At 43.8% G+C, this 23,255-nt stretch overlaps 2 protein-coding genes, 1 long non-coding RNA gene and 1 pseudogene across 3 annotated transcripts; 2 read left to right on the top strand and 2 right to left on the bottom strand.

Moving 5' to 3' along the window:
- Positions 1 to 1,504: 1,504 nt before the first annotated feature.
- Positions 1,505 to 6,427, bottom strand: LOC111239460 (annotated as a pseudogene).
- LOC111239459 (Fc receptor-like B) lies at positions 6,428 to 7,237 on the top strand. The gene is made up of 3 exons (XM_022769342.1): positions 6,428 to 6,466; positions 6,517 to 6,676; positions 6,756 to 7,237. Exons 1-3 carry the CDS (start codon positions 6,428 to 6,430, stop codon positions 7,022 to 7,024), a joined length of 468 nt encoding a protein of 155 aa, XP_022625063.1. The 3' UTR covers positions 7,025 to 7,237.
- A 3,945-nt stretch (positions 7,238 to 11,182) lies between these two features.
- On the bottom strand, positions 11,183 to 12,440 carry LOC111239451. The gene is made up of 3 exons (XR_002665861.1): positions 12,281 to 12,440; positions 11,568 to 11,643; positions 11,183 to 11,298 (listed from the first exon to the last, which is right to left on the bottom strand). It is a non-coding gene; the product is annotated as an uncharacterized LOC111239451 (long non-coding RNA).
- Positions 12,441 to 14,519: 2,079 nt separating this feature from the next.
- Positions 14,520 to 23,045, top strand: slc25a11 (solute carrier family 25 member 11). Its single transcript, XM_022769333.1, has 9 exons — positions 14,520 to 14,758; positions 18,060 to 18,212; positions 19,632 to 19,749; positions 19,881 to 19,969; positions 20,114 to 20,204; positions 20,782 to 20,872; positions 21,013 to 21,112; positions 21,583 to 21,634; positions 22,399 to 23,045. Exons 1-9 carry the CDS (start codon positions 14,694 to 14,696, stop codon positions 22,552 to 22,554), a joined length of 915 nt encoding a protein of 304 aa, XP_022625054.1. The 5' UTR covers positions 14,520 to 14,693; the 3' UTR covers positions 22,555 to 23,045.
- The last annotated feature ends 210 nt before the right edge of the window (positions 23,046 to 23,255 follow it).

Here is a 23,255-nt window from a genome sequence, read left to right as displayed (position 1 = left end):
CCCCCCTCCTCCCTCCACCAGCAGGACAGGTGGTGTCTCACCTCATTCAGGAGCATTTAACGAAGCAGAGAACTGAAGCAGGAAGCAGGTCGACCTCCACCTGTTGGTGCAGCTGATCCCTCTGATCACACCTGGCTGCACAGGTGACACTGTGTCGTCACGAGACACCGACAGACACTGATGTTCATTTACTGAAGCTAGAAACCAGGACGTAACGAGCTGAGGAGCAAACAAACAAACAAACAAACAAACAAACAAACAAACAAACAAACAAACAAACAAACAAAAGATTTGAGTTTATTTACAGCTCAGATTGAGACGATGCATTCAGGTGTCACATCACAGCCAGGACATTACAGCTCTCAGACTGCAGCTGCTAACACAGAATCTCTTTTAGGCTCCACCCACTGCAGACGTTCATCATGAAGTCATCATCATCATCATCATCATCATCATCATCATCATCAGTAACCTCCAGCTCAGTGACAGCTCGACTAGAGACCCAGCTGCTCTGCTCTTCATCCTCTCCTCCTCCTCCTCCTCCTCCTCCTCCGTCTCTGCAGAGTCCAGAGCTACAGTTTGTCCAAGGTGAACATCTGTCTCACAGGACGACGTCACAGCTGTCCACGTCTTCTCGTCTCCATCATCTCTCATTCTCTTTTTGTTTGCAGAGTGACGGAGCAAATTTCCGTCTCATGGCGACGTCAGTGAATCCAGCGTTGTCTCCTCCTCCCCCTCCCCCTCCTGTCCCCGGAGCTCCTCGTCCTCCTCGTCTCCTCCCTGCTCCGACAGCAGACCAGGTGAGCTGGACCAAGTGCAGAGCACCTGGATCAGTTGCAGGTAGAGAGGAAACGGCTCCCTCTGGTGGACAGGGCCGATCATGATCAACACGTCTGACAGAGACTTCGTTTCTCTCCTTCAGTAACTGAAACACTTGGTGAACACACACAGAGCAGGTAAACACGTGGGCGTGGTCAGTCGTGTTGTGGCGACCCCCCGGACCCTGCTGCACATCACAGTGTCGTTATTTCCCAACCAGCACTCCGGCTGAAACGACGAGTTCACAGACAGAAAATGAATCTTTTATTTATTTAGTCTTTTATTGAAACACACACCAGCAGCAGCTTCTCAGATTCAAGTCTGGACCAGTTTGACCAGTTTCCTCAGAGTTTCACTCAACACTTCATCCCGCGACATTTTCATTCCCTGAACTATGAATCAGTTATTAAAGAAACGGAGTGTCAGACGTGTTGATCATATGAAAAAGACGACAGTTCGTCATGCATGTCGTCTCTCTGGCGCTCTCCTGGGCCCTCAGTCTCTATCCTGGCGCTCCGGGGCTCTCGGGGCCTCTTCAGGGCCCTTCGGGGCCCTCGGAGTGTCAGTGGTATGTTTTGTGTGGGAGCTGAAGGGTTAAACTCTGTCAACAATCAGCTGGACTGTTCTGATTGTTGAAAGTCACAGGTTTGAATTCTGTGGTTGGTTCATTTTGTTTGTGTGCAGCTCATCTGTCGCTGTCCAGCCCCGAGCTCCTGTCGAAGCTGAAGGAGTCCAGGACCCGCCCCTCCGACACGTCCCCGCCACAACGGCCTGACCACTGTCTTCTCTGGACGAGGAGGACAGGTGAGCAGAGACAGAGACATGACCTGTGTCTCAGAGACGTTTTGTGTTTAATGTGACCAGCAGATGTTCCATGTTCATAACAGATGTTTTTCCACAGAAATGTTACTCAGGACAAAAACTCTCTCCCACTGAAACCACTGACACTGCATGATGTTGATCTCTCTGCACCACAACATAAAATCACACAGTGTTTAGTCTCATTCTCAAGCTCCGCCTCCAGAGTTTCAGTTTCCACATGTGAGAGTTTTATTGTATTTTACCTTTAATCTCAGATTCCTGATTTTATATTGAAAATGTTTTCATATTAAAGCGACATGAGATTCACACGTGACCTGAATCCTCTTCCATCACAGAGAAACAGGAAGTTGTTGTTACTGTCATCTGGAGGTAAAAAACAGGATGATGATGATCTTCTTCTCTTCCAGGCCTCTGGTCCCGCCCTCTCCACACGACCAGCCAATCAGAGGACTTCACACTGACTATCAGCTCCTGGACCTTAAACCCTCATGGACTCATAAATCCTGTTTTAACAATCATTTCCTACATCGTGTCAAACTTAAACTGAACAGTTGATACCAGGAGTTTGAAATAAACAAGATTTCATTTCATTGGCCTGATCGCCTGTTCCACTCCAAATATTAGTCCTGATAATATTTTATTAGATTCATTCGATCATATTAGAGACAAAATACTCAAATGTGTTTCTGAGCAGACTTAGTAATATTCAGTGAATGTTTTACGGTTGAGTGTAGGAGAGAACAGCTGGCCAGATGTGTTTCTAACAGGTTGGCTGAGAACTATCCCACACTGATCACAGCTGTAGTTTCTCTCCACTGTGAGTCCAACCCCATATATATGGAAGATATATATATATATCTATATAGATATATATATAGGATTAAAAAGACAAAAACATGTGCTTTAGGAACTTTATTCTTTATCGAAACAGAAAAAAAAATGTGTAAATTTAGTTAACAGAAAAAAAATCCAAAGTTCTGATTTCAGGTTGTTGGTCAAACAGCAGAAGGTTCTGAATGTACAAGAGAAACAGGAAGTCAGTGATCTGCAGTCCGCTGTCGTCAGTGAGGCGCTGACCAGAAAACACATTCCTGTGGTTTATTTGATGCTAAACTAATTAGCCACAAAGCTAGCTGAGCTATGACTTGTAAGACTATTAGAATAAAACATTAAACTGATTCTGCCGGATGATGTCATGACAAATTAAAAAAACTTCAGTGTCAGTCGCCTCAGTGAGTCGTGGAGATGTAATGTGACTGAAGAAGGTCTGACCCTCACAGCTCGAACACTGTGTCTGTGGGTCAGGAACATTACAGCAGACAGGTCTTACCAACAGTAAGAACAGTCTGTTTCTCTCTGGTGTGAATGTGTCGGTGGCCGTTTAACTGAGACTTGTACCTAAAAGATTTCCCACATTGGTCACAGCTGTACGGTTTCTCTCTGGTGTGGGTGCGTTGGTGAGCTGCCAAACTAACTGTACTCTTGAGTCTTCCCACATTGGTCACAGCTGTGCAGCCATTGCCTAGCATTTGGTCCATTATCATGGAGCAGCCCTAAAAAACTCATATGATTATACAACATCAATGAAACATGTTCTACAGTGAGTTATNTTCCCACATTGGTCACAGCTGTACGGTTTCTCTCTGGTGTGGGTGCGTTGGTGAGCTGCCAAACTAACTGTACTCTTGAGTCTTCCCACATTGGTCACAGCTGTGCAGCCATTGCCTAGCATTTGGTCCATTATCATGGAGCAGCCCTAAAAAACTCATATGATTATACAACATCAATGAAACATGTTCTACAGTGAGTTATAAAGATTATTATTATTGTCAGTGAGTCAGGATTCAGTAAAGTGGAGGAAACCAGTTGGCCTGGCGCTGTGTGTCTGAGTGGTGTGGTGATGGTGGTGATGGTTTTTCAGGCTCCTCAATTTACCGAAAGCTTTCCCACACTGGTTTCCGACACCCAGGTCGGGGCAGCAGCTGAATCACGTTTGGTATGACTTGGTGCTACACAAATAAAATGGACTGAACATTATTTGAGTGGTTTAGTCCAACCGGTTCTCCACAAATATATTTGTTTATGTTTATATTCACATTAGAGAAGGAAAACCAGGAATAAAAACCGTTGAGTTACTTTTAAACTAGAGGCCTATTAATTCTGTGACTGGACTAATTGGTGAATTGACGAGAGCGGTCCGTCTGCAGACTGTAAGAGAGGGGATGTAACTCAGAGTTGTCCAGGTGAATTTCTCTATGATTTCCTGAGTATCACTCGTTGTCCTGCTGTGATCCCGGCTGTGACTCATATAAACAGAGACTTTCTATTTGATGCGTCATAATTGATGAGCAGCAGAAAAGATGACGTATGTGTGGGAATAAATAAAAACACATGGGAATAAACAGATTTGGAGTTTCTCTGGATAAAAAGCTTAATAATGTTTATATTTTATTGTTTGTATATTTGAGGGTTTAGGATCTACTAGAAGAAGAAATATAAGTTTTGTCTCCAGTTACTCAGAATCATCATAGTTTGGACAGTAATCAGTTTTCCATGAGGAGGAGTGTGTGAAAGTCAGGTTTATGTGAACTGAATTACTGACGCGGTGGAAAATACTTCATTCATTCATCAAGAATTGTTAATAACTAGTGAGTAAAATTACTGACATAAATAAAAATAAACGTTATTTTTATCCAGAAAAACTGCGGCTCCTCCGTTTATTCCTGTTTGTTTACAGGGCGGTCTCACCCGGTCCAACATGGCGGCGTCCACGTGTTTATGTCTATGAGAGTCACGTTGTTGCTGTTTGTCTCCTTTCTCTTCACCTGAGATCCACTCTGTTGGTCACGTGACTCGTTTCAACATGAGCCCGGGAAAACATGAATGAGGCTGAAGTATCTGAGCAGCTTCATGATCAGAGCTGAGACATGACGTCCCATAATTCCTTGCTGCAGGAACATTTAAAACCACAGCGGAGCTACAAACGTAGAAACACTTTAACTCTGTCCAGATTTTAGTAACAATATCATCATAACAAAGTATTATAAACATAAATGTCATTTCATGTCAGGAAACTCACGTCTGAGTGTCTGTTTTAATGGCTGAACTTCCTCCATGTGCCATGAAGGTCAGTCTGATTCTTTTCCTCCGTTTCTCCTTCACGTCTTTGACCTCATGATGTTTTCCATCAAGGACAGAGAGGAAGTTATTCTGACTTCTCAATCGCAGCCTGAACCTTTGCTGAGCTCCTCCCCCTTAGTTACTGTTGCTAAGGCATCTGATTGACCGTCAACTCTCGTGTGTGGAGTAAAATGGTCAAACCATGATCAGATCATTTTTCAGCTGGAAAAATAAATATATGGCAGTTAAGTTAATTAAGACAAGATTTGACAAGAGCAGGTTTATTGAAGGGGAATGAACAGCTGAAGGAACACGACAGTGGAACAGCAAAGACACAGTAATAAATAAATAATTATAAAACATATGTAAAGTATCTTATATTCCCTGTGAGATAAATAAATAAAAACAAACATTATAAAGATGGGGAGTGACATCATAAAACAAACGAAGCTACATGAGTAGACAGCAGGGACACAGTCCAACGCGTTGCCGTGGTGATGGAAATCAAAGATCACTAAGCAACATGTAACAACAGCTACGTCAGCTCTTCAGGAAACATGTCGCTCTGAACGTTGCTACGACACGTCTCTGTTGATATTTGCTTTAAGGACAATTTGATATCACTGAGGCGTCTGTGACTTCAGCACCACGGACAGCGTCACGGCTTCATCAATAACAGACGGAGGTTAACGACAGTCTGTCCGACACGTCTGAATGAACTGCAGCATCAGTCACATCATCAGGTGTCTTTAACAAACACAAGCCATGAAACTGCTGATGAAACGACTGAATAGAAACAAAATGACAGAGTCAAATAAGACAAAAATATTTCCTGCCAACTCTTTACACTGTAAAACAACCAATTCCAATAATGTCTGAACTTACACAAGTTGATTTAACATTGAAAACAACACGTACACACCCCTCACCACTACAGGCTGGGCAGTCACTCAGACAGTGTGAGAAACACTCAGTTTACAACATGAGTTTTATCTGATTTACTCACTTAGAGAACAGCTGGTCTAGAGAATAGAGACATGGTAGAAACTTGACAGAGGTTTTAACACCAAACAGAAGTTGGGGTTTGCAGCAGCAGAGCTGGAGTCCGGGCCGCCAGCTGAGCGGCGCCGCAGGAAGCTCATCCGTCTGTCCTCACAGCGTTACACCACCTTCAGTGGAACATGTTTGAGTATGGAGACGGTTCTTCGTGTCGCGCCGCCGGCCTGGACTCTGTGTTTCTAACTGCAGTGGACTTGTTGGTGGATCTTCAGGATACTGGACCTGCTGAAAGCTTTCCCGCACTGATCACAGATGTACGGTTTCTCTCCGGTGTGAATACGTTGGTGACTTTTTAAACTGCTCGGAATCGCAAAAGCCTTCCCACACTGGTCGCAGCCGTACGGTTTCTCTCCGGTGTGAACACGTTGGTGGGTCTTTAATCTAAATGAGTCTGTAAAAGCTTTCCCACACTGCTCACAGCTGTACGGTTTCTCTCCCCGCTGTGAACACGTTGGTGGGTCTTTAAATGACTTGAAGTTGTAAACGTGTTCCCACAGTGGTCACAGCCGTGCAGCTTCTCTTTAGTGCGTCTCTGTTTCTATAGTGACAGACGAACAAACAGAAAGAGAGAATCAGATCTCACAGTGGAGCGAGTCTTAAACCACATATGTTCTACGTCAATTTCACAACATCCTCAGACCAAAGCGTCAGAGCTCAGACATCAGATTAAACAGCATCATTTCTGAGACCAACTAGACTCACCTCTCCACTCAGACTAGCTCCAGGTCTAGTTCCTGGGGAAGATCAGCTGGTTCTTCCTGTAACATCAGCTTCACCCTCCCAGGTGACAGTGGAGTTTACTGGTGTGAGTCCAGAGAGGGAGCAACCAGTAACAGCATCAGCATCACTGTCACTGGTAAGATCAGACTGTGGAGTCAGTGTTGATGAAGCTGTATGTAAATGGATGAAATGCTGTAGTTTGTCTGTGTGTTGAGGTGGAGCAGTGATCCTGCAGAGTCCTGTCCTCCCTGTGATGGAGGGACATGATGTCACTCTGCACTGTAAAACAAAGACCCCTCCCTCCAACCTCCCAGCTGCTTTCTATAAAGATGGCTCCCTCATCAAAGAGACTACAGGTCACATGACCATCCACCATGTTGACAAGTCTGATGAAGGCCTCTACAGCTGTGACATCAGAGGTCATGGAGAGTCTCCGCCCAGCTGGATCACTGTCACAGGTCAGGGAACTCTTCTGACTCTATAAACCTGCAGAGAAATACGACAGGAGGGAGGAGAACAACATCCAGTGTTTTAAAATCCAGTAGAGGAGGAGGTGAGGTAGAGGCAGACAAGACGTCTCTCAGTGATGATGAGGAAACTTTGCAGCTTGTAACTTCTGTGGTATTTCTGTTGTGAGGCTCAGAGCCTCCTCTCTCCTGATTGGCTCAACAACCTGTTGTTACTAGAGCTCCAGAGAGAAGCCTGAGAGAGGAGATGTCAAACTACACTGAGATGGATTTTGGTTCTTCACATGCATCAACTCTGGAGCTTTAAAGCAGAAAACACAGGAAGCAAAGTTTACTCCAGGATCATAAAGTGATAGGTAAACACCTGAGAGTCCAGGTGTTCCAGACCTCTGCCTCCACACAGTGTGGTGTTCTACACACAGCTCCTGGTGCGTGGTTTGGTTTTTGGTGGACAGGAAGCACCTGAGGAGACGGAGTAAATGACAGAGTTCCTGCCCTTTTCTCTACAGGTAAATCTACAACCACACCGCCACCCACTAGCAAAGCCCCGCCCCCTGCCTCAGACCCCTTCCAGCTTGTGATCCAACTGGTGCGCCACCTGGTGGTGGTCTGCCCGTACGTCATCTCCACTGTCATCATGGTGTCTCTATATCGCCAAAGAGCCAAAGGTAAATGTTCTGATGTCACCTGCTTTAGTTACAGGAGGTTCAGTTCAGTTAAATCCTTATCTGATTGGATCACTCAGAGTGGGTGTGGCTTGAAGTCGGTTCATCTCCTGCACTTACAAAAAAATTAAGTAAAAAATAAACGACTTTTCTGACGTAACAAGAAAACACCTGGAGAATGTAAATGTGAACTCATTTCAAATAGAAGGTACAAATAAAGTTGGATTTTGAACCCAAACAATCTTCAGAAAGCCCATCAAAGCAAGATCATCAGTTTTTATTTCATATTGATTATATGTTATTGATCTGAGTGGATTAAACCTTTAACTGCTCCGTCTGCAGGAAGTGACCCGTCCGTCTCAGTGGCCACACCCACAACTGACCAAGCCCAGAGGGAATTGGCTGATGAGTATGATGTTATCGTAGAGGACCCCACCCTCTGAGCAGACGATGTTGTTGTTCATATAAAGGCTCTGTTCGTTCACACAGGAAGTGGATCCATGTCAAACAGCCTGTTTCAGTTGAATGTGTCAAAATAAAACGTCCTGACGGAGCTGGTTTAAAATAAAACGTGTCCAGACTTCAGACAGACTGAGTCTGAATTCATTCATTCACAGATCAGTTCAGTTCTAGCAAATTCAGACTTTTTTCAAAATAAAACAAAATGGCCGACTGAGGAACTGCATCCGACCACTGAACTCAAACCACAAACTATGAGCCATGGTGTCCTGTTGTTTGTTGTTGAGTGCTATGATCAGCTAGGTGTCATTGATTGTTACCATGGTAACACTGGTCTTAGACCGGAGTCAGTCTGGAGGTAAGGCGTCTGATGTTTTAGTCTTAAAATGAGTCAGTTTGTATTTTAGTTACTAACATCAGACTGATCTGGAACCAGCTCCAGGTCTCAGTCTGACAGGAAAACAAAAGGAAGCTTTATGATCCATGTGTTTCTCTGTGCACATCATTTGATTGATTTAATTATTGATTGATTGATTTAATTTGAGCGTGTCTCAGCTGTTTATTCACAGCTTCACTGGATTCATGTAGAAACTATTCTGGGAAATAAATTATTCACGTTCATGTTTCCTCAACTGTTAACAACAAGACAAAACATCACCAGTGCCAAGCTAGCTGTTTCCAGTCTTCATGCTAAACTAAGCTAAGCTAAGCTAACCAGCTGGCAGACTCTACCCAATCATGTGAAGAATCAGCACAACACATGCTCCGTTTGCAGCAATAATTTATTGAAGTGACTCCAGCACCTCGTCAGAGCCCAGAGGAGGAACTCTGAAGAACTTCTCAGGGTCTGTGACTCCTCTGAGGAGATTCTGTCCTCACCTCAGAAGATCCAAACGTTTGCAACGAAGCACAAAACTCAAACAAGTAAAACAACTCCTGTCCTATTAATCATCTTCAGATTCACCAACACCCCAAGGAACAGGTCTCTGGATGAGTCTGAGGGTCTGAGGGTCTGAAGGTCTGAAGGTCTGAAAGTCTGAGGGTCTCTGGATGGATCTGGTCTGAAGGTCTGAGGGTCTGAAGGTCTGAAGGTCTGAGGGTCTCTGGATGGATCTGGTCTGAAGGTCTGAAGGTCTGAAGGTCTGAGGGTCTGAAGGTCTGAAGGTCTGAGGGTCTCTGGATGGATCTGGTCTGAGGGTCTGAAGGTCTGAGGGTCTGAAGGTCTGAAGGTCTGAGGGTCTGAAGGTCTGAGGGTCTCTGGATGGATCTGGTCTGAGGGTCTGAAGGTCTGAGGGTCTCTGAATGGATCTGGTCTGAAGGTCTGAAGGTCTGAGGGCCTGATGGTCTGAGGGTCTGAAGGTCTGAAGGTCTGAGGGTCTCTGGATGGATCTGGTCTAAGGGTCTGAAGGTCTGAGGGTCTGAGGATCTGAGGGTCTGAGGGTCTCTGGATGGATCTGGTCTGAGGGTCTGAAGGTCTGAAGGTCTGAAGGTCTGAGGGTCTGAGGGTCTGAAGGTCTGAGGGTCTCTGGATGGATCTGGTCTGAGGGTCTGAAGGTCTGAGGGTCTCTGGATGGATCTGGTCTGAGGGTCTTGATGCTGACTGAGACGGGAAGTCTTGTCCTCATTCAGCTGTCAAACTACATTCATGTGTGTTGAGTTCATGAAGACAGTCTGTCTGGAGGTCAGAGGTCAGGAAGGGTTTGGTGGACTCTGTTGCTATGCTGACGAAGTAGCTGTCACTCAAACAGAGGAGGCGGCGGCGACAGCATGATGTCACTGGTTACCGCAGAAACACCATGGTGAGAAGACCTGAGGGAGAGAGAGAGACAGTGATTCGCTCCTTATGTCCTTGTTTCCTTTTCCAACTCCTCCTTTATTTAACTATCCTTACAGGTGTGTGTGTTTCAGGTGTGTGTGTTACAGGTGTGTGCGTTTCAGGTGTATGCGTTTCAGGTGTGTGCGTTTCAGGTGTGTGTGTGTGTGTGTGTGTGTGTGTTTCAGGTGTGTGTGTTACCCAGTGTGTGAGTTTCAGGGGTGTGTGTTACAGGTGTGTGTGTTTCAGGTGTGTGTGTTTCAGGGGTGTGTGTTACAGGGGTGTGTGCTTCAGGTGTGTGTGTTTCGTGTGTGTGTGTTTCGTGTGTGTGCGTTTCAGGTGTATGTGTGTCAGGTGTGTGTGTTACCCACTGTGTGTGTTTCAGATGTGTGAGTTTCAGGGGTGTGTGTTACAGGTGTGTGTATGTGTGTGTGCAGGTGTGTGCATTTCAGGTGTGTGTGTTTCAGGGGTGTGTGTTACAGGGGTGTGTGTGTTTCAGGTGTGTGTGTTACAGGGGTGTATTTTTCAGGTGTGTGTGTTTCAGGTGTGTGAGTTACCCAGTGTGTAGGCGCAGGCCAGTTTCTGATTGGTGGAGACGTGCAGGCAGCATGGAACCACCGAGCTGCTCTCAGTGTGGAGGGGGAGCATCAACACTGCGACACACAGCACTGCCACCATCACACACACTACCCACTGAGATACACTGCGCACAGCTACACACACACACACCCACACAGTACAAATAAAGAAATACTGATTGATAAAAAACAAGTGTCAACTACAAATCCCAGAGAGCATTGGTGTAAGAACCGTCCAATCAGAGAGCTTCAGACTCAGAGTGAAGGTCTCCAAAGCAACAGCCGCTGAGGCTCATGGGTACTAAGGTATTATATTCTTCCTCTCTCCCCTCCTGTCTCCTCCTCTACCTCCTGTCTCCTCCTCTCCCTCCTTGTCTCCTCCTCCCCCTCCTGTCTCCTCCTCTACCTCCTGTTTCCTCCTCTTCTCCCTCCATGTCTCCTTGTCTCCTCCTTTCCCTGTAGGAGCTGACTGATGTCTCCTCCCTGTGGGTCAGTGAGGAGTCTCACCTGAACAGGTAGGCAGCTGCAGGTGTGTTTGTGTCGGCACCAGGAGAGGAGACAGAGGAGTCAGCGCCCTCTGCTGGCCTCCTCCTCCCTTACTCCTCCTCCTTCTCTCCTCCTCTTCCTCTCCTCCTCCTCCTCCTCCCCCCTCCTCTCCTCCTCTCAGCTCTGCCCAGATCTCCCGTTCTCCCATCTGACCCCCTCCTCTGACTTCCATGCGGAACCGGTCTCTGCGGCTCCAGTTCCGAGGGGAGACGTCCAGGTGACGCACCACCCTGCAAGGAAGAGGAAGTGATGTCATAGTTTGTGAACTGCTCTCTAATGATCAGAGCTTTATACAGCTCAGCGCTCGTGAAGTCGACGGTGACGATCTTTTCTCCTTAGAGCTGACGTTAGTTTATGGTTTGAGTTTGAGCTTGTTTCTCCTGGAGAACAGAAGCAGCTGATTGGTCGTCTCCAGGTCGTTTCCCGCTCGTGTTGTTTGTTATTTCTCGACCTCAGTGTTTGACTTCATGAACGAGATCAGTCGCAGTTTAATACTTACAGGTCGACACAGGACTGGGCTCGGACGCCCCCCTCTGCCTCCACCACTCTGTAGAGCGAGGGAGCAGTACACAACACTGAGGAGAGAGAGAGAGAGAGAGAGAGAGAGAGAGAGAGACAGAGAGAGAGACAGAGAGAGAGAGAGACAGAGAGAGAGAGGGAGAGAGACAGAGAGAGACAGAGAGAGAGAGAGACAGAGAGAGAGACAGAGAGAGAGACAGAGAGAGAGACAGAGAGAGAGAGAGACAGAGAGAGAGACAAAGAGAGAGACAGAGAGAGAAAGAGAGAGAGAGAGGGAGACAGAGAGAGAGACAGAGAGAGAGAGAGAGAGACAGAGAGAGAGAGAGACAGACAGAGAGACAAAGAGAGAGACAGAGAGAGAGAGACAGAGAGAGAGGGGTTATCTCCTGCAGAGTCAGCAGACAGACAGACAGACAGTTAAACAGACAGACAGACAGTTAGACAGGCAGACAGACAGACAGTTAGACAGATAGACAGACAGACAGTTAGACAGACAGGCAGACAGACAGTTAGGCAGACAGACAGACAGACAGTTAGACAGACAGACAGACAGACAGACAGTTAGACAGACAGGCAGACAGACAGACAGACAGACAGTTAGACAGACAAACAGACAGACAGACAGTTAGACAGACAGACAGTTAGACAGACAAACAGACAGACAGACAGTTAGACAGACAGACAGGTACTGACTCTTGAAGCTGATCCTGAATCTGTAGGGGTTGTACAGAGTTAAAACTCTCCTGTGTGAGTTTCTCTGTCCAGAGTAGAACACCAGCTCAGAGGGGAACAGGAAGACAGGCAGCGGGGGCACCACAACTGACTCACCTCCTGTCTCCCCCCTCTCCACCTGTCTCACCCCCGCCTGGCCTATGTCCCTTCTCCTAACCCCCTGCTCCGCCATCCCACCCTGTCCCTGTCCGTCATGGCTGTCCCTGCTCCTCATTGGTCCGCCCTGCGTGGTGCCCCACCCGCCGCCATGATCCGAGTGCTGTCATTGGACGTCTTGAAGTGTGATGTCACAGCATCGCCGCTAGCTGCAGAGAAGTGAAAAATTAAAGATAATATTACCATAAATGACAATTTTTCATGTTATTTTTCACATTTTCATCACGAAAAAAAGTATTTTAAACTGCTACTTTTAATAGACTTATCATTTTAAATACAACATATAAAAAACAAATAATAAAATAATAAAAATAATAATAATAATAAATAACGACAAACATTTACTGTTTCTTAAATGTGAGGATTTGATGCTTCTCAGTTTTCTATCACAATAAACTGAATCTCTTCGGACATGATGAGACGTCAGCCCGGTCTGTGACGTATCAGGCATTTATTACTATCTTCAGATTTAAAGTTTCGTTTGGAGGCAACAGAAAGACGCTGTAAAAATCCTTAAAAACCTCCTCATGGAGACACAGGTGACTCAAACCTACACGCCACAGAACAGACACAAACTGAATCACTGTGTTTTTTCTGTTTATTTCCTATTATTCCATTTTAAGGAAGTAAAATGTGGTTGAGTTTTCTCTCCTGACTCAGTCTGTAATATCATGCTTTATATGTAAGTTTTTACAGGCACTTTAACGCATTCATTGTTTATTTACTGTAATAAAATCTATTAAAAACAGAAGAAAACTGTCTGTTTTTATTTCGGTGAGGTTAGCTAATGCTAGCTGCTCCGTCACACTGACCCGCAAAATAATCGTTAAAATAACGGAAACACGGCTGAGCAGAAAACACGAGCAGCAGCTGGAAAAGTCCATCGGTTCGTTAAGAGTCCTCAGACTGAGTCAGAACCAAGGTAAACCCAGTAGAAACCACAGTTTAGTTTATCTACTCACCGCCGGCTGTTTCTACTTCCTCAGCAAGCTGTTGCATTTGACAGCTCCCGCCCAATCTGGAACTCTCAACCAATCACTGTGCAGGAAGTGACACCACTGGCTTTCTATTGGACGAGAGTCACGTCAGTCACGTTCGTGTTTTGACGCTTTGTTTACATTGTTTATTACTACAAATGTTTGACTTATAAATTAATAATATTTAATTAGTTAACTAAACACATGATTTGAATCAATTATAATTATTAGAATTGACAAGTATTTAGTTTTAGAAATAATACATTTTATTAAGATTAGATTAATTTCATCTGATTTACACTGACACTTGGATATAATCTATGATACCAGATAATTTATAGTTTGTTTAACTTCTTACTAGCTTCTTATTTATTTTCTATCACTTAAATTTCAAATGTTTATGCATTTATGTATTACTTACCTCTTGATTGGGTCGTATCAGTATTTATTTTTATAATAAGATTTAATGAGTTTTATTTAATGTAATGTTAATGAAAAAATTGTTTAAACGTTAATTCAATTAGTGAAGAACACTTTATTTGATCACCTTGGACTTGTGTACATTTTGGAACATTTATTGATTAACATTAATTTTTTTAATTTCTTTAAATTTATTTGGGTTGTGCTGGAACTGCTGTTGCTTTCAAATACTGTCGGATATATAGGTACTACGCAGGTTACAGTAAAAGAATACAGTAAGTTGTGGAAGGAAATCTTTCTGTTTTAGTTACTGAACATATTAGAGATGTTTTTTTTAATGTTGTTGGGTTTCTAAATTGAATACAGGCTTGAATATGTTCAATGTGTGTATTAATGTAGAATTTCGCTAATAAATACAAATAAAAGAGTAACAATAGTGGCTGCACAACTAAAAGCAAATTTAATGTCATTGTTAATTCTTAAACTCTTTTATATCTATGTAACAGCCTGAATAAAATATCTTTAAAATGCATGACAAGACACATTTACGAGACACGGCCATATGTACGAGCTACTATAGGGACCCTGAAGGCAGCATAACAATCGCCTCTGTTCGTTGATGTTCGTGCTCCTCGACTTCGCCAGCTGATTGGTCCACCGGCCTTCGTGTCTCCGGACGTGCCCGCACCAGAGAGTCACCTTGCCCCGGCTGCTGCTGCTGCTGTACCGGTGAGAGAGCAGGTGGACCGTCCGGCCCAGAGGCACACAGGCAGCGGGAATCTGACCAGGAACTCTGCGGCAATTGACCGACCGGGGCAAATATGGCGGACGCAAAGCCCAAAACCTCTCCAAAGTCCATCAAGTTTCTGTTCGGAGGCTTGGCCGGGTAGGTGCTGCTGCTGCTAGCTGTCATGCTAACTTGCTAATGTCAGTGGAGCTGCTGCTAACAGAGCGCGAACACACCGCAACGTTATTCTGGTGAAATCCGCGTTTGAAAAACAACGTATTGTCTGGTTTATAATAAAACACCCGGGCTGTAATGGCCCAGTGAGGCCGCCCTGATTGTTGCCTTGTTAGCTGCTAATGCTAACGCCCCGTGACGGTGTTACGGCGAAATCTGTTCCCCTATCGATTTGTGTCCACCGATAACAACATGAAGCGACGCTCAGCCCTGAACCCAGCTCGTGACCCCTGCGACAGCTAATTAAAACCCAATATCAACCAGAACTAATCCGTGGAGTAACAGCGGAGGACGTTATTTGTAGCGGAAACAGTCTGCGACAACTCCCCGGTGTTACGAAGAATGTTGCACCCTCTCGGCATCTGCCCCGCTAGTCTTCTCCATCCTTCTGCAGTGTTATCGTTTAATTAGTCCGCCTTTAATGAATATAATAGAGGAGAGAGGGGCTCTGTCTGCAGTGAAAAGTATTAAAGTGTCCTGTCTGGAGTTTAATGTGGCCACAGTGTTAGTCGGTGTTACCTGTTAACGTGAAGGCTAATGCTAATGCTAGTTGTCAGAGGCAGGTAATGCAGTTATCTGAATGAAACATGTAATTCAGATTACCACATGTAAAACTGAATTTGAACACAACACGCTGACTTCAGACCAGCATACTCAAAGTTTTACTGCACGGTCAAAGTGGAGATTAAACATGAGGAGTTTGTCACAGTTAGTCACTGAACCCAGTTTCTGTATCAATATAAAATGTATCTTTGTTTTTCAGTCAGTTGCTGTTTCTTTTCTTATCCAACAGTAAATTGTGTATTTTGGGGTTTTGGAAGTTTCAGTCTCTGGAGCTCAGAGAGACCATCAGGTTCTTGGTCTCCTCTGACGCCTCAGTTAGTCCGGGTCCAGCTCTAGAAGAGTCCTGGTTCTTCCAGGCGCCTCGACACAATCCTGTCTGAGCTCTGCAGCAGCTCCTTCACCTCACGGGTTCTGCTCTGCTCAGCTGTGAGACCTTGTAGAGACAGGTGTGTGTCCAGCTGGGTTTACCACAGGTGGACTCCAGTCGAGGTGTAGAGACATCTCAGAGATCATCCAGAGAGATGGAGGAACCTGAGCTGAACTTACAGAGTCACAGTGAAGTGTCTGAATACTTCTTTAATTCATTTTTCACTCTGTCGTCATGGAGAATTGAGTGAAGACTGATGAGGGAAACATGTAGTTATTTCCTCATCGGGCTGCAACATAACAACATGTGACAGAAGTGAAGGGGTCTGAAGACTTTCTGAATGTTCTGTGCTCCACACTCACAGCATCACCAAACGCCTCTGACTGACCGGCCTGCAGAGAGAAAATGAACCCGACAACAGCCCGTTAATTAATGTTAACCTCGTTAGTATGCGTAACAACAAAACTAATGAAAATGCAAATATTAAGATAAAGAAAAGAAAAGACACCAAACAAGACGTGAGAAATGGGGCTGATTCCAGTGTTTGACCTCCTGCTGCAGCGCCCCCTGCTGTGTGGACGCTGGCGCCTACAGTTTATTTATGTGTACAACAAGTTGCTCATTGACCAAAACTAAGGTTTTATCTCTTTTATCTCTGTTGTCTTGGTCTTAATTCTATTTTTACTACAAACATTTCACAGCTTTTAGAAACTTTTAACGTTTTATTTAATCTCCAAAAACATTTACTGTCATAGCAACAAGAAAAAGTTTAATTATACAATAAAAAGTTTTAAACTTACTTTTTACTGTGCTTCTACATTGAGTGGTGCACATGTTGTCTTCAGTTGAAGCCTGTGACCGTGGTTCTGTGATGTCTGCATGACATTTACTCAGCTGTGAACACAGCTTTTTAAAAATATACACTCATTTTTTACAGTGTAAAAAAAAAAGAAAAAGAAAGAGACTTCACACTGTACAGAGACACACTGACATTTCCCTCCATGTGTCTGTCACAGCAGCTGCATGTCTGTCCTTTAAATGTCATGACCCCCCCTCAGCTGTGCACAAACTTTAAAACATCTCAGGAGCGTGCACGTTGCCCATGCACGCCCTTCGAGGAGTGTGCACGAGACCTTAACATGTCCGTGGCTGTGAGGGACAGCTGCTGGTGTCTGACGCTGAGAAAGTGTGACGGATATAAACTACAGCTCATGATTGATTAATTATCAATCAATCTATCAGTTATTATTATTATTACTATTATTATTATTATTATTTGATGATCGTTTTGTCTATAAAAACCCAGTTAATAGTAAAATGTCTCGTTCAATTAAAATCGTGTGTGTGTGTGTGTGTGTGTGTGTGTGTGTGTGTGTGTGTGTGTGTGTGTGTGTGTGTAAGTAACAGTAACAGTGAGGCCTCACTCTGTCACTTTCTTGAACAAAAAGTTTCAGCAGGTTTTTCATGTGGATCAGTGGCTCATAAAATCATGTGATTGAGACATGTTTGTTCACCAACTGGATTATGATCATTTTGACCCCCAGTGCATCATGGGACCAGTTAATCTGATCATAAACATGAACACACGGCTGTTATTAACACAACAGTGAATAGTTCAATGTGGAAGCCGCAGCAGTTTCACCTCCAGTCTTTTCATTGTCAGGATTGGGGGCGTCGTCAGGCTGACCTCTGACCTTCTGATAAAGTGTCAGTTGTTACAGTACGAGCTGTTCCTTTCACTGATACAGTAACTCTGATAACAGCCTGTTATCACTGCAGTGTTTCTGTATCAGCCTGATGTGGTTGAACAACAAATGCCACTAAAAGAAGTAATCAGTTCGCCCCTGCTCCGTGTGGCACTGCTTCCATCTGAAACACTTGGTCACAGACACAGTTACAAATTATTATTAGTAAAAGGTGTAATTTCCTAAAACAAAGCTGCTGTTTGTGCTGCTTTGACAATTGTTCCTATTATTTTGTTCGCTCTAATTTAATCAGTGAAGGTGGGGTAAATAAAATCAAACTCAACATTAGAACCTCCATGAAGGAGGATTTACTGCTGCAGTGACTCGGCTTCAGCCTAGGGTGTTCCCAATAAACTGATGAAATGTTACAGCTCAGCAGCCAAATCTAAAACACACTTTGAATAGAACACACTAACAAGTAAAACAGTCCCTGTTCTCAGGAACCCTACGACTTTAACAAGAAACTGTAAATCTGAGTGTGATGACAGTTCTTTTACTCTCTGTACCTGTCTGCCTGTACCTGTCTGCCTGTACCTGTCTGTCTGTCCAGGATGGGTGCGACAGTCTTTGTGCAGCCGTTGGACCTGGTGAAGAACAGGATGCAGCTGAGCGGTCAGGGAACGAAGGCTCGAGAATATAAAACCAGCTTCCACGCTCTGTTCTCCATCCTGAAGAACGAGGGAGTCGGAGGCATCTACACTGGGTATCTACCACTTCATTGCTTCATTTACCTACCGCTTCATTTATCTACCACTTCATTTATCTACTGCTTCATTTATCTACCGCTTCATTTACCTACCGCTTCATTGACCTACCGCTTCATTTATCTACCGCTTCATTGACCTACCGCTTCATTTACCTACCACTTTATTTATCTACCGCTTCATTTACCTACCGCTTCATTTATCTACCGCTTCATTTATCTACCACTTCATTGACCTACCGCTTCATTTACCTACTGCTTCATTTATCTACCGCTTCATTTACCTACCGCTTCATTGACCTACCGCTTCATTTATCTACCGCTTCATTTGTCTACCACTTCATTTACCTACCACTTTATTTATCCGCCACTTCATTTATCCACCACTTTATTTATCCGCCACTTCATTTATCTACTGCTTCATTGACCTACCGCTTCATTTACGTACCGCTTCATTTATCTACCGCTTCATTTCCCTACCGCTTCATTTACCTACCGCTTCATTGACCTACCGCTTCATTGACCTACCGCTTCATTGACCTACCGCTTCATTGACCTACCGCTTCATTGACCTACCGCTTCATTGACCTACCGCTTCATTGACCTACCGCTTCATTGACCTACCGCTTCATTGACCTACCGCTTCATTGACCTACCGCTTCATTGACCTACCGCTTCATTGACCTACCGCTTCATTGACCTACCGCTTCATTGACCTACCGCTTCATTTATCTACCGCTTCATTTATCTACCGCTTCATGTATCTACCGCTTCATTATCTACCGCTTCATGTATCTACCGCTTCATTGACCTACCGCTTCATTTATCTACTGCTTCATGTATCTACCGCTTCATTTACCTACCGCTTCATTTATCTACCGCTTCATTTACCTACCGCTTCATTTATCTACCGCTTCATTTATCTACCGCTTCATTTACCTACCGCTTCATTTACGTACCGCTTCATTGACCTACCGCTTCATTTATCTACCGCTTCATTGACCTACCGCTTCATTTACGTACCGCTTCATTTATCTACCGCTTCATTTACCTACCACTTCATCTGACACTTCATTTATCTACCGCTTCATTTATCTACCACTTAATTTATCTACCGCTTCATGTATCTACCGCTTCATTATCTACCGCTTCATGTATCTACCGCTTCATTGACCTACCGCTTCATTTATCTACCGCTTCATTTACCTACCGCTTCATTTACGTACTGCTTCATTTATCTACCGCTTCATTTACCTACCACTTCATCTGACACTTCATTTATCACTTTATCGGACCTTTGCTCGCACACTTCATTTACTTTTATCAGCTGTAAACTCGGTGTCGGTTTCCTGGTGACAGCAGTCCACAGTGTAAGTTTACTCGTTGAAAGTGAAGATAACGAAGTGTGCGGTCTGTCAGTCTGTCAGCAGGGCTGCTGCGTCAGGCGACCTACACGACGACTCGTCTGGGAATCTACACCATCCTGTTTGAGAAGATGACGGGAGCCGACGGACGGCCGCCAAACTTCTTCCTCAAGGTGCGTTCAGGGTCACCTGCAGAAAACTGGTAACTGCTTGTACTGCTGGAAACTCTGACAACAGTACAACCTGCTGTGGACACGTTAGCTCACAGTCAGTCACAGTGGTGAACCTGCTGCTCCCTCTGCAGGCGCTGATCGGTATGACAGCCGGAGCCACAGGAGCGTTTGTGGGGACACCAGCAGAGGTCGCTCTGATCAGGATGACGGCCGACGGACGGTGAGACGGAGACGTGAGAGAGTTCACGTGATGTTCTACCAGGACGATGTCACTTTATTTAACAGCCTGTGTGTGTGTGTGTGTGTGTGTGTGTGTGTGTGTGTGTGTGTGTGTGTGTGTGTGTGTGTGTGTGTGTGTCCCCAGTCTTCCTCCAGACCAGAGGAGAGGCTACACAAATGTTTTTAACGCTCTGGCTCGAATCACCAGAGAAGAAGGAATCACCACACTGTGGAGGGTGAGCTGGATTCAAAGATAAAACTAGTTGTTGATTAATTGATCGACCAGTTGACACAAGAACAAACAGCAGCTGTTTATAATCATTCAAGTCACTTTTCTGTATATCTGAATATCTGTTTTTTATATGGAACACTTTTCTTTTACTTTTACAACTTTATCCACTAAATATGTGACTTTATTTCTCTAAACATTGTTTCATAATTTAATGTTTATTAGTTTTGTTGGACAATCATGGCTCAAAACTTTGTATCATTTATTTACCACTTTATTTATCCAACGCCTCATTTATCTAACGCTTCATTTATCTAACGCTTCCTTTATCTTTTTTGAGTCTGGTTTTGGAAACTGTGATGAATAAGTTTCTTTATTTCTGGACATTAAGTCAATTAATGGAGACGATGATGACGACGGTCGTCAGTAGCTGCAGCTTTACGACACGTTTAAAGTTAAAACTGTTCCTAATATTATGACACTTTCTGATGCTACAGAACCTGCTCTCAGGTATTTCATTAATACTCTGGAAGATTGTGACATAGTTCATGGGAAGCTTGACCTCTGACCTGTGTGTGTTGCAGGGTTGTATTCCCACCATGGCTCGAGCGGTGGTGGTGAACGCAGCTCAGCTGGCCTCCTACTCTCAGTCCAAACAGGCGCTGCTAGACTCAGGTACAGAGTGGTGACGCTGCGCTCACAGATGTTGAACTCACAGTGAACACCTGTGTGATGTCACCTGTGTGATGCCACCTGTGTGATGCCACCTGTGTGATGTCACCTGTGTGATGCCATCTGTCTGTGTGTGTTTCCAGGATACTTTGGGGATGATATTCTGTGTCATTTCTGTGCCAGTATGATCAGCGGTCTGGTTACTACGGCAGCCTCCATGCCCGTCGACATCGTCAAGACCAGGTGAGACTCAAACTGAACAAGTGAAGGGAGGGGGCTGAGTGTTTATATAACTCACCTGTTTAGTGCTTGTCACAAACAGGCATGAACAAAAGGTCTCGGCTCCACACAAACTCCTCCTCTTTGATCATTTTTGGATTAGCTGGGAGTTAGGGGGCGGAGTCATGTACTGACAAGATGGCGACGGTGGAGCAGCTCACTCTGAGCTTCAGAAATCTGTGGGTGATGTCACAGAGGCGACGCCCATCTTTATTTACAGTCTGTGAAATAAACAAACAGAGGCAGGTTTACCCTGCAGTCTGACGGTGGGCTAGCTGGTTAGCATGCTAATGTCAGGAGATGTTATTACTCCTTGACATTCTGGTGATGATCTGATGTTGAAGTCCGACCAGCAGGTTCCTGATCAGCTGATGGTGATTGATCAGACTCGTCAGAGGAGAGCTGCTTCTTAACGAGTCTGTTTGTTTCCTCAGGATCCAGAACATGAGGATGATCGATGGGAAGCCCGAGTATAAAAACGGTTTGGTGAGTTCAACCCAAAGCTTCGTGTTCACTGCCATGTAAACTGACCTCTGACCTCGTTATCTTAGGTGTTATTGATCACTGATCACGTGTGCTGGAGGCTCCTCACATTTCTTCTCTTAGTATTATTACTTACAACTATTTAAATCATTTTTCTAAATATGAGAATAATAATAAAATGTTAGAGTATCTCCTAATATTCAATATTTTATCTATATTACAGTTTTTGTTAAAACTTAGTTTTGAATATTTGGTTCAACTTGTTTTTTTCTGTAAATTTTCCCAGTTAAGATTAAATTTTTATTAAACTATCACGTTTCTTCAAACATTATGATTTTATTCCTTAAATATAATATTTTTACTATTATTATATGACTTCTATTATTTTCCTGAATGTTAAATTATTTCCATAATTTTTCTAAACGGGGAATTTTAATAAGATGTTAGGCTTTCTAGTTATATTCCACTATTTAATGTATATTAACTTTTTTCTTAAACTGATTTTTATGTTTTTAATGATTCAGTTTTTATTAAATTATCACAACCTTTTCTTCAAACATGATGACTTTATTCTGTAAGCATAATATTTAATATTTGATGAAGGTTTTCTATTATTATCCTCTGAATAGTAAAATGTAGTCTCATAATCTTCATGTTTTTAAACTTTTCCTCATAATTGTACGTATCTGAATATCATGATTATGATCATTACAACTTCTTCTGTAAATATTATGACGGTGAACCTGATGAAACGTTTGTGTCTTCAGGAGGTGCTGCTGCGAGTCGTGGGAAAAGAGGGATTCTTCTCTCTGTGGAAAGGTTTCACTCCGTACTACGCTCGTCTGGGACCTCACACTGTTCTCACCTTCATCTTCCTGGAGCAGATGAACCGCCTCTACAAGACCCACGTCCTCGACCGCTAACACACACACACACACACACACACACGCAAACACATGCACAAACACACACCAAACACACAAGGACTACAACCAAACCTCATCATGTTTCAGACAGAATTTAGAGGAGCAGTTCAACATTTGGTCAAATCCTCCTGTTCATAAAGGGTTTCAAAAAATGGTGCAATGTTCCTTTAAAACACACACACACACACACACACACACACACACACACACACACACACACACACACTCAGTGTTTTAAATTAAAATTCTTTTTGTAAAGGAAAGAATGTAAAATAAACGTAGTTCAAACATCGTTTAGTGATGTTGTCAATGATTAATAATGAGTCTTATTGGTAGAATTATGCCCCCCCCCCCATGGCCCCTCCCACACCCTGACATCACACAGCATCATGGGACTGATCGGTAACCATGGCTACAGCCAGGTGGATGAGTAACAGCTTGTTTATGTGTCTCTTTGTGTTTGTGAATAAAAGCTCACATCATCTGGAGTCAGCTGGATTTTATCATTTGATGATAATATTAATATTATTTCTTCTCATGTTCTGACTGTTGTTTTTTCTTCTCTGTAAAGCTTTCTCAAACTTTTTTCTTATTTTCCAACATTTCCAATCATAAAGATTCTGTTTATTTATTTAACAACATTTCAAAATACTTTTTTACTTCCTGTTGAAATACAACTGTGTTTTCAAAATAAGATT

Source organism: Seriola dumerili, unplaced genomic scaffold (genome assembly GCF_002260705.1).
Source record: "Seriola dumerili isolate Sdu_G_001 unplaced genomic scaffold, Sdu_1.0 BDQW01002857.1, whole genome shotgun sequence".
NCBI classification, from domain to species: domain Eukaryota; kingdom Metazoa; phylum Chordata; class Actinopteri; order Carangiformes; family Carangidae; genus Seriola; species Seriola dumerili.
This window is presented reverse-complemented; position numbering and strand designations above follow the sequence as displayed.

Bases quoted from the DNA above. Each gene is read 5' to 3' on its own strand.
- LOC111239459 (XM_022769342.1), top strand. From the start codon at position 6,428: ATGTTCTACGTCAATTTCACAACATCCTCAGACCAAAGC. The intron at 6,467-6,516 runs GTCAGAGCTCAG...GAGACCAACTAG, and splicing joins CAACATCCTCAGACCAAAGC to ACTCACCTCTCCACTCAGAC. The intron at 6,677-6,755 runs GTAAGATCAGAC...CTGTGTGTTGAG, and splicing joins CATCAGCATCACTGTCACTG to GTGGAGCAGTGATCCTGCAG.
- slc25a11 (XM_022769333.1), top strand. From the start codon at position 14,694: ATGGCGGACGCAAAGCCCAAAACCTCTCCAAAGTCCATCAAGTTTCTG. The intron at 19,750-19,880 runs GTGCGTTCAGGG...CTCCCTCTGCAG, and splicing joins CGCCAAACTTCTTCCTCAAG to GCGCTGATCGGTATGACAGC. The intron at 20,205-20,781 runs GTGAGCTGGATT...TGTGTGTTGCAG, and splicing joins GAATCACCACACTGTGGAGG to GGTTGTATTCCCACCATGGC.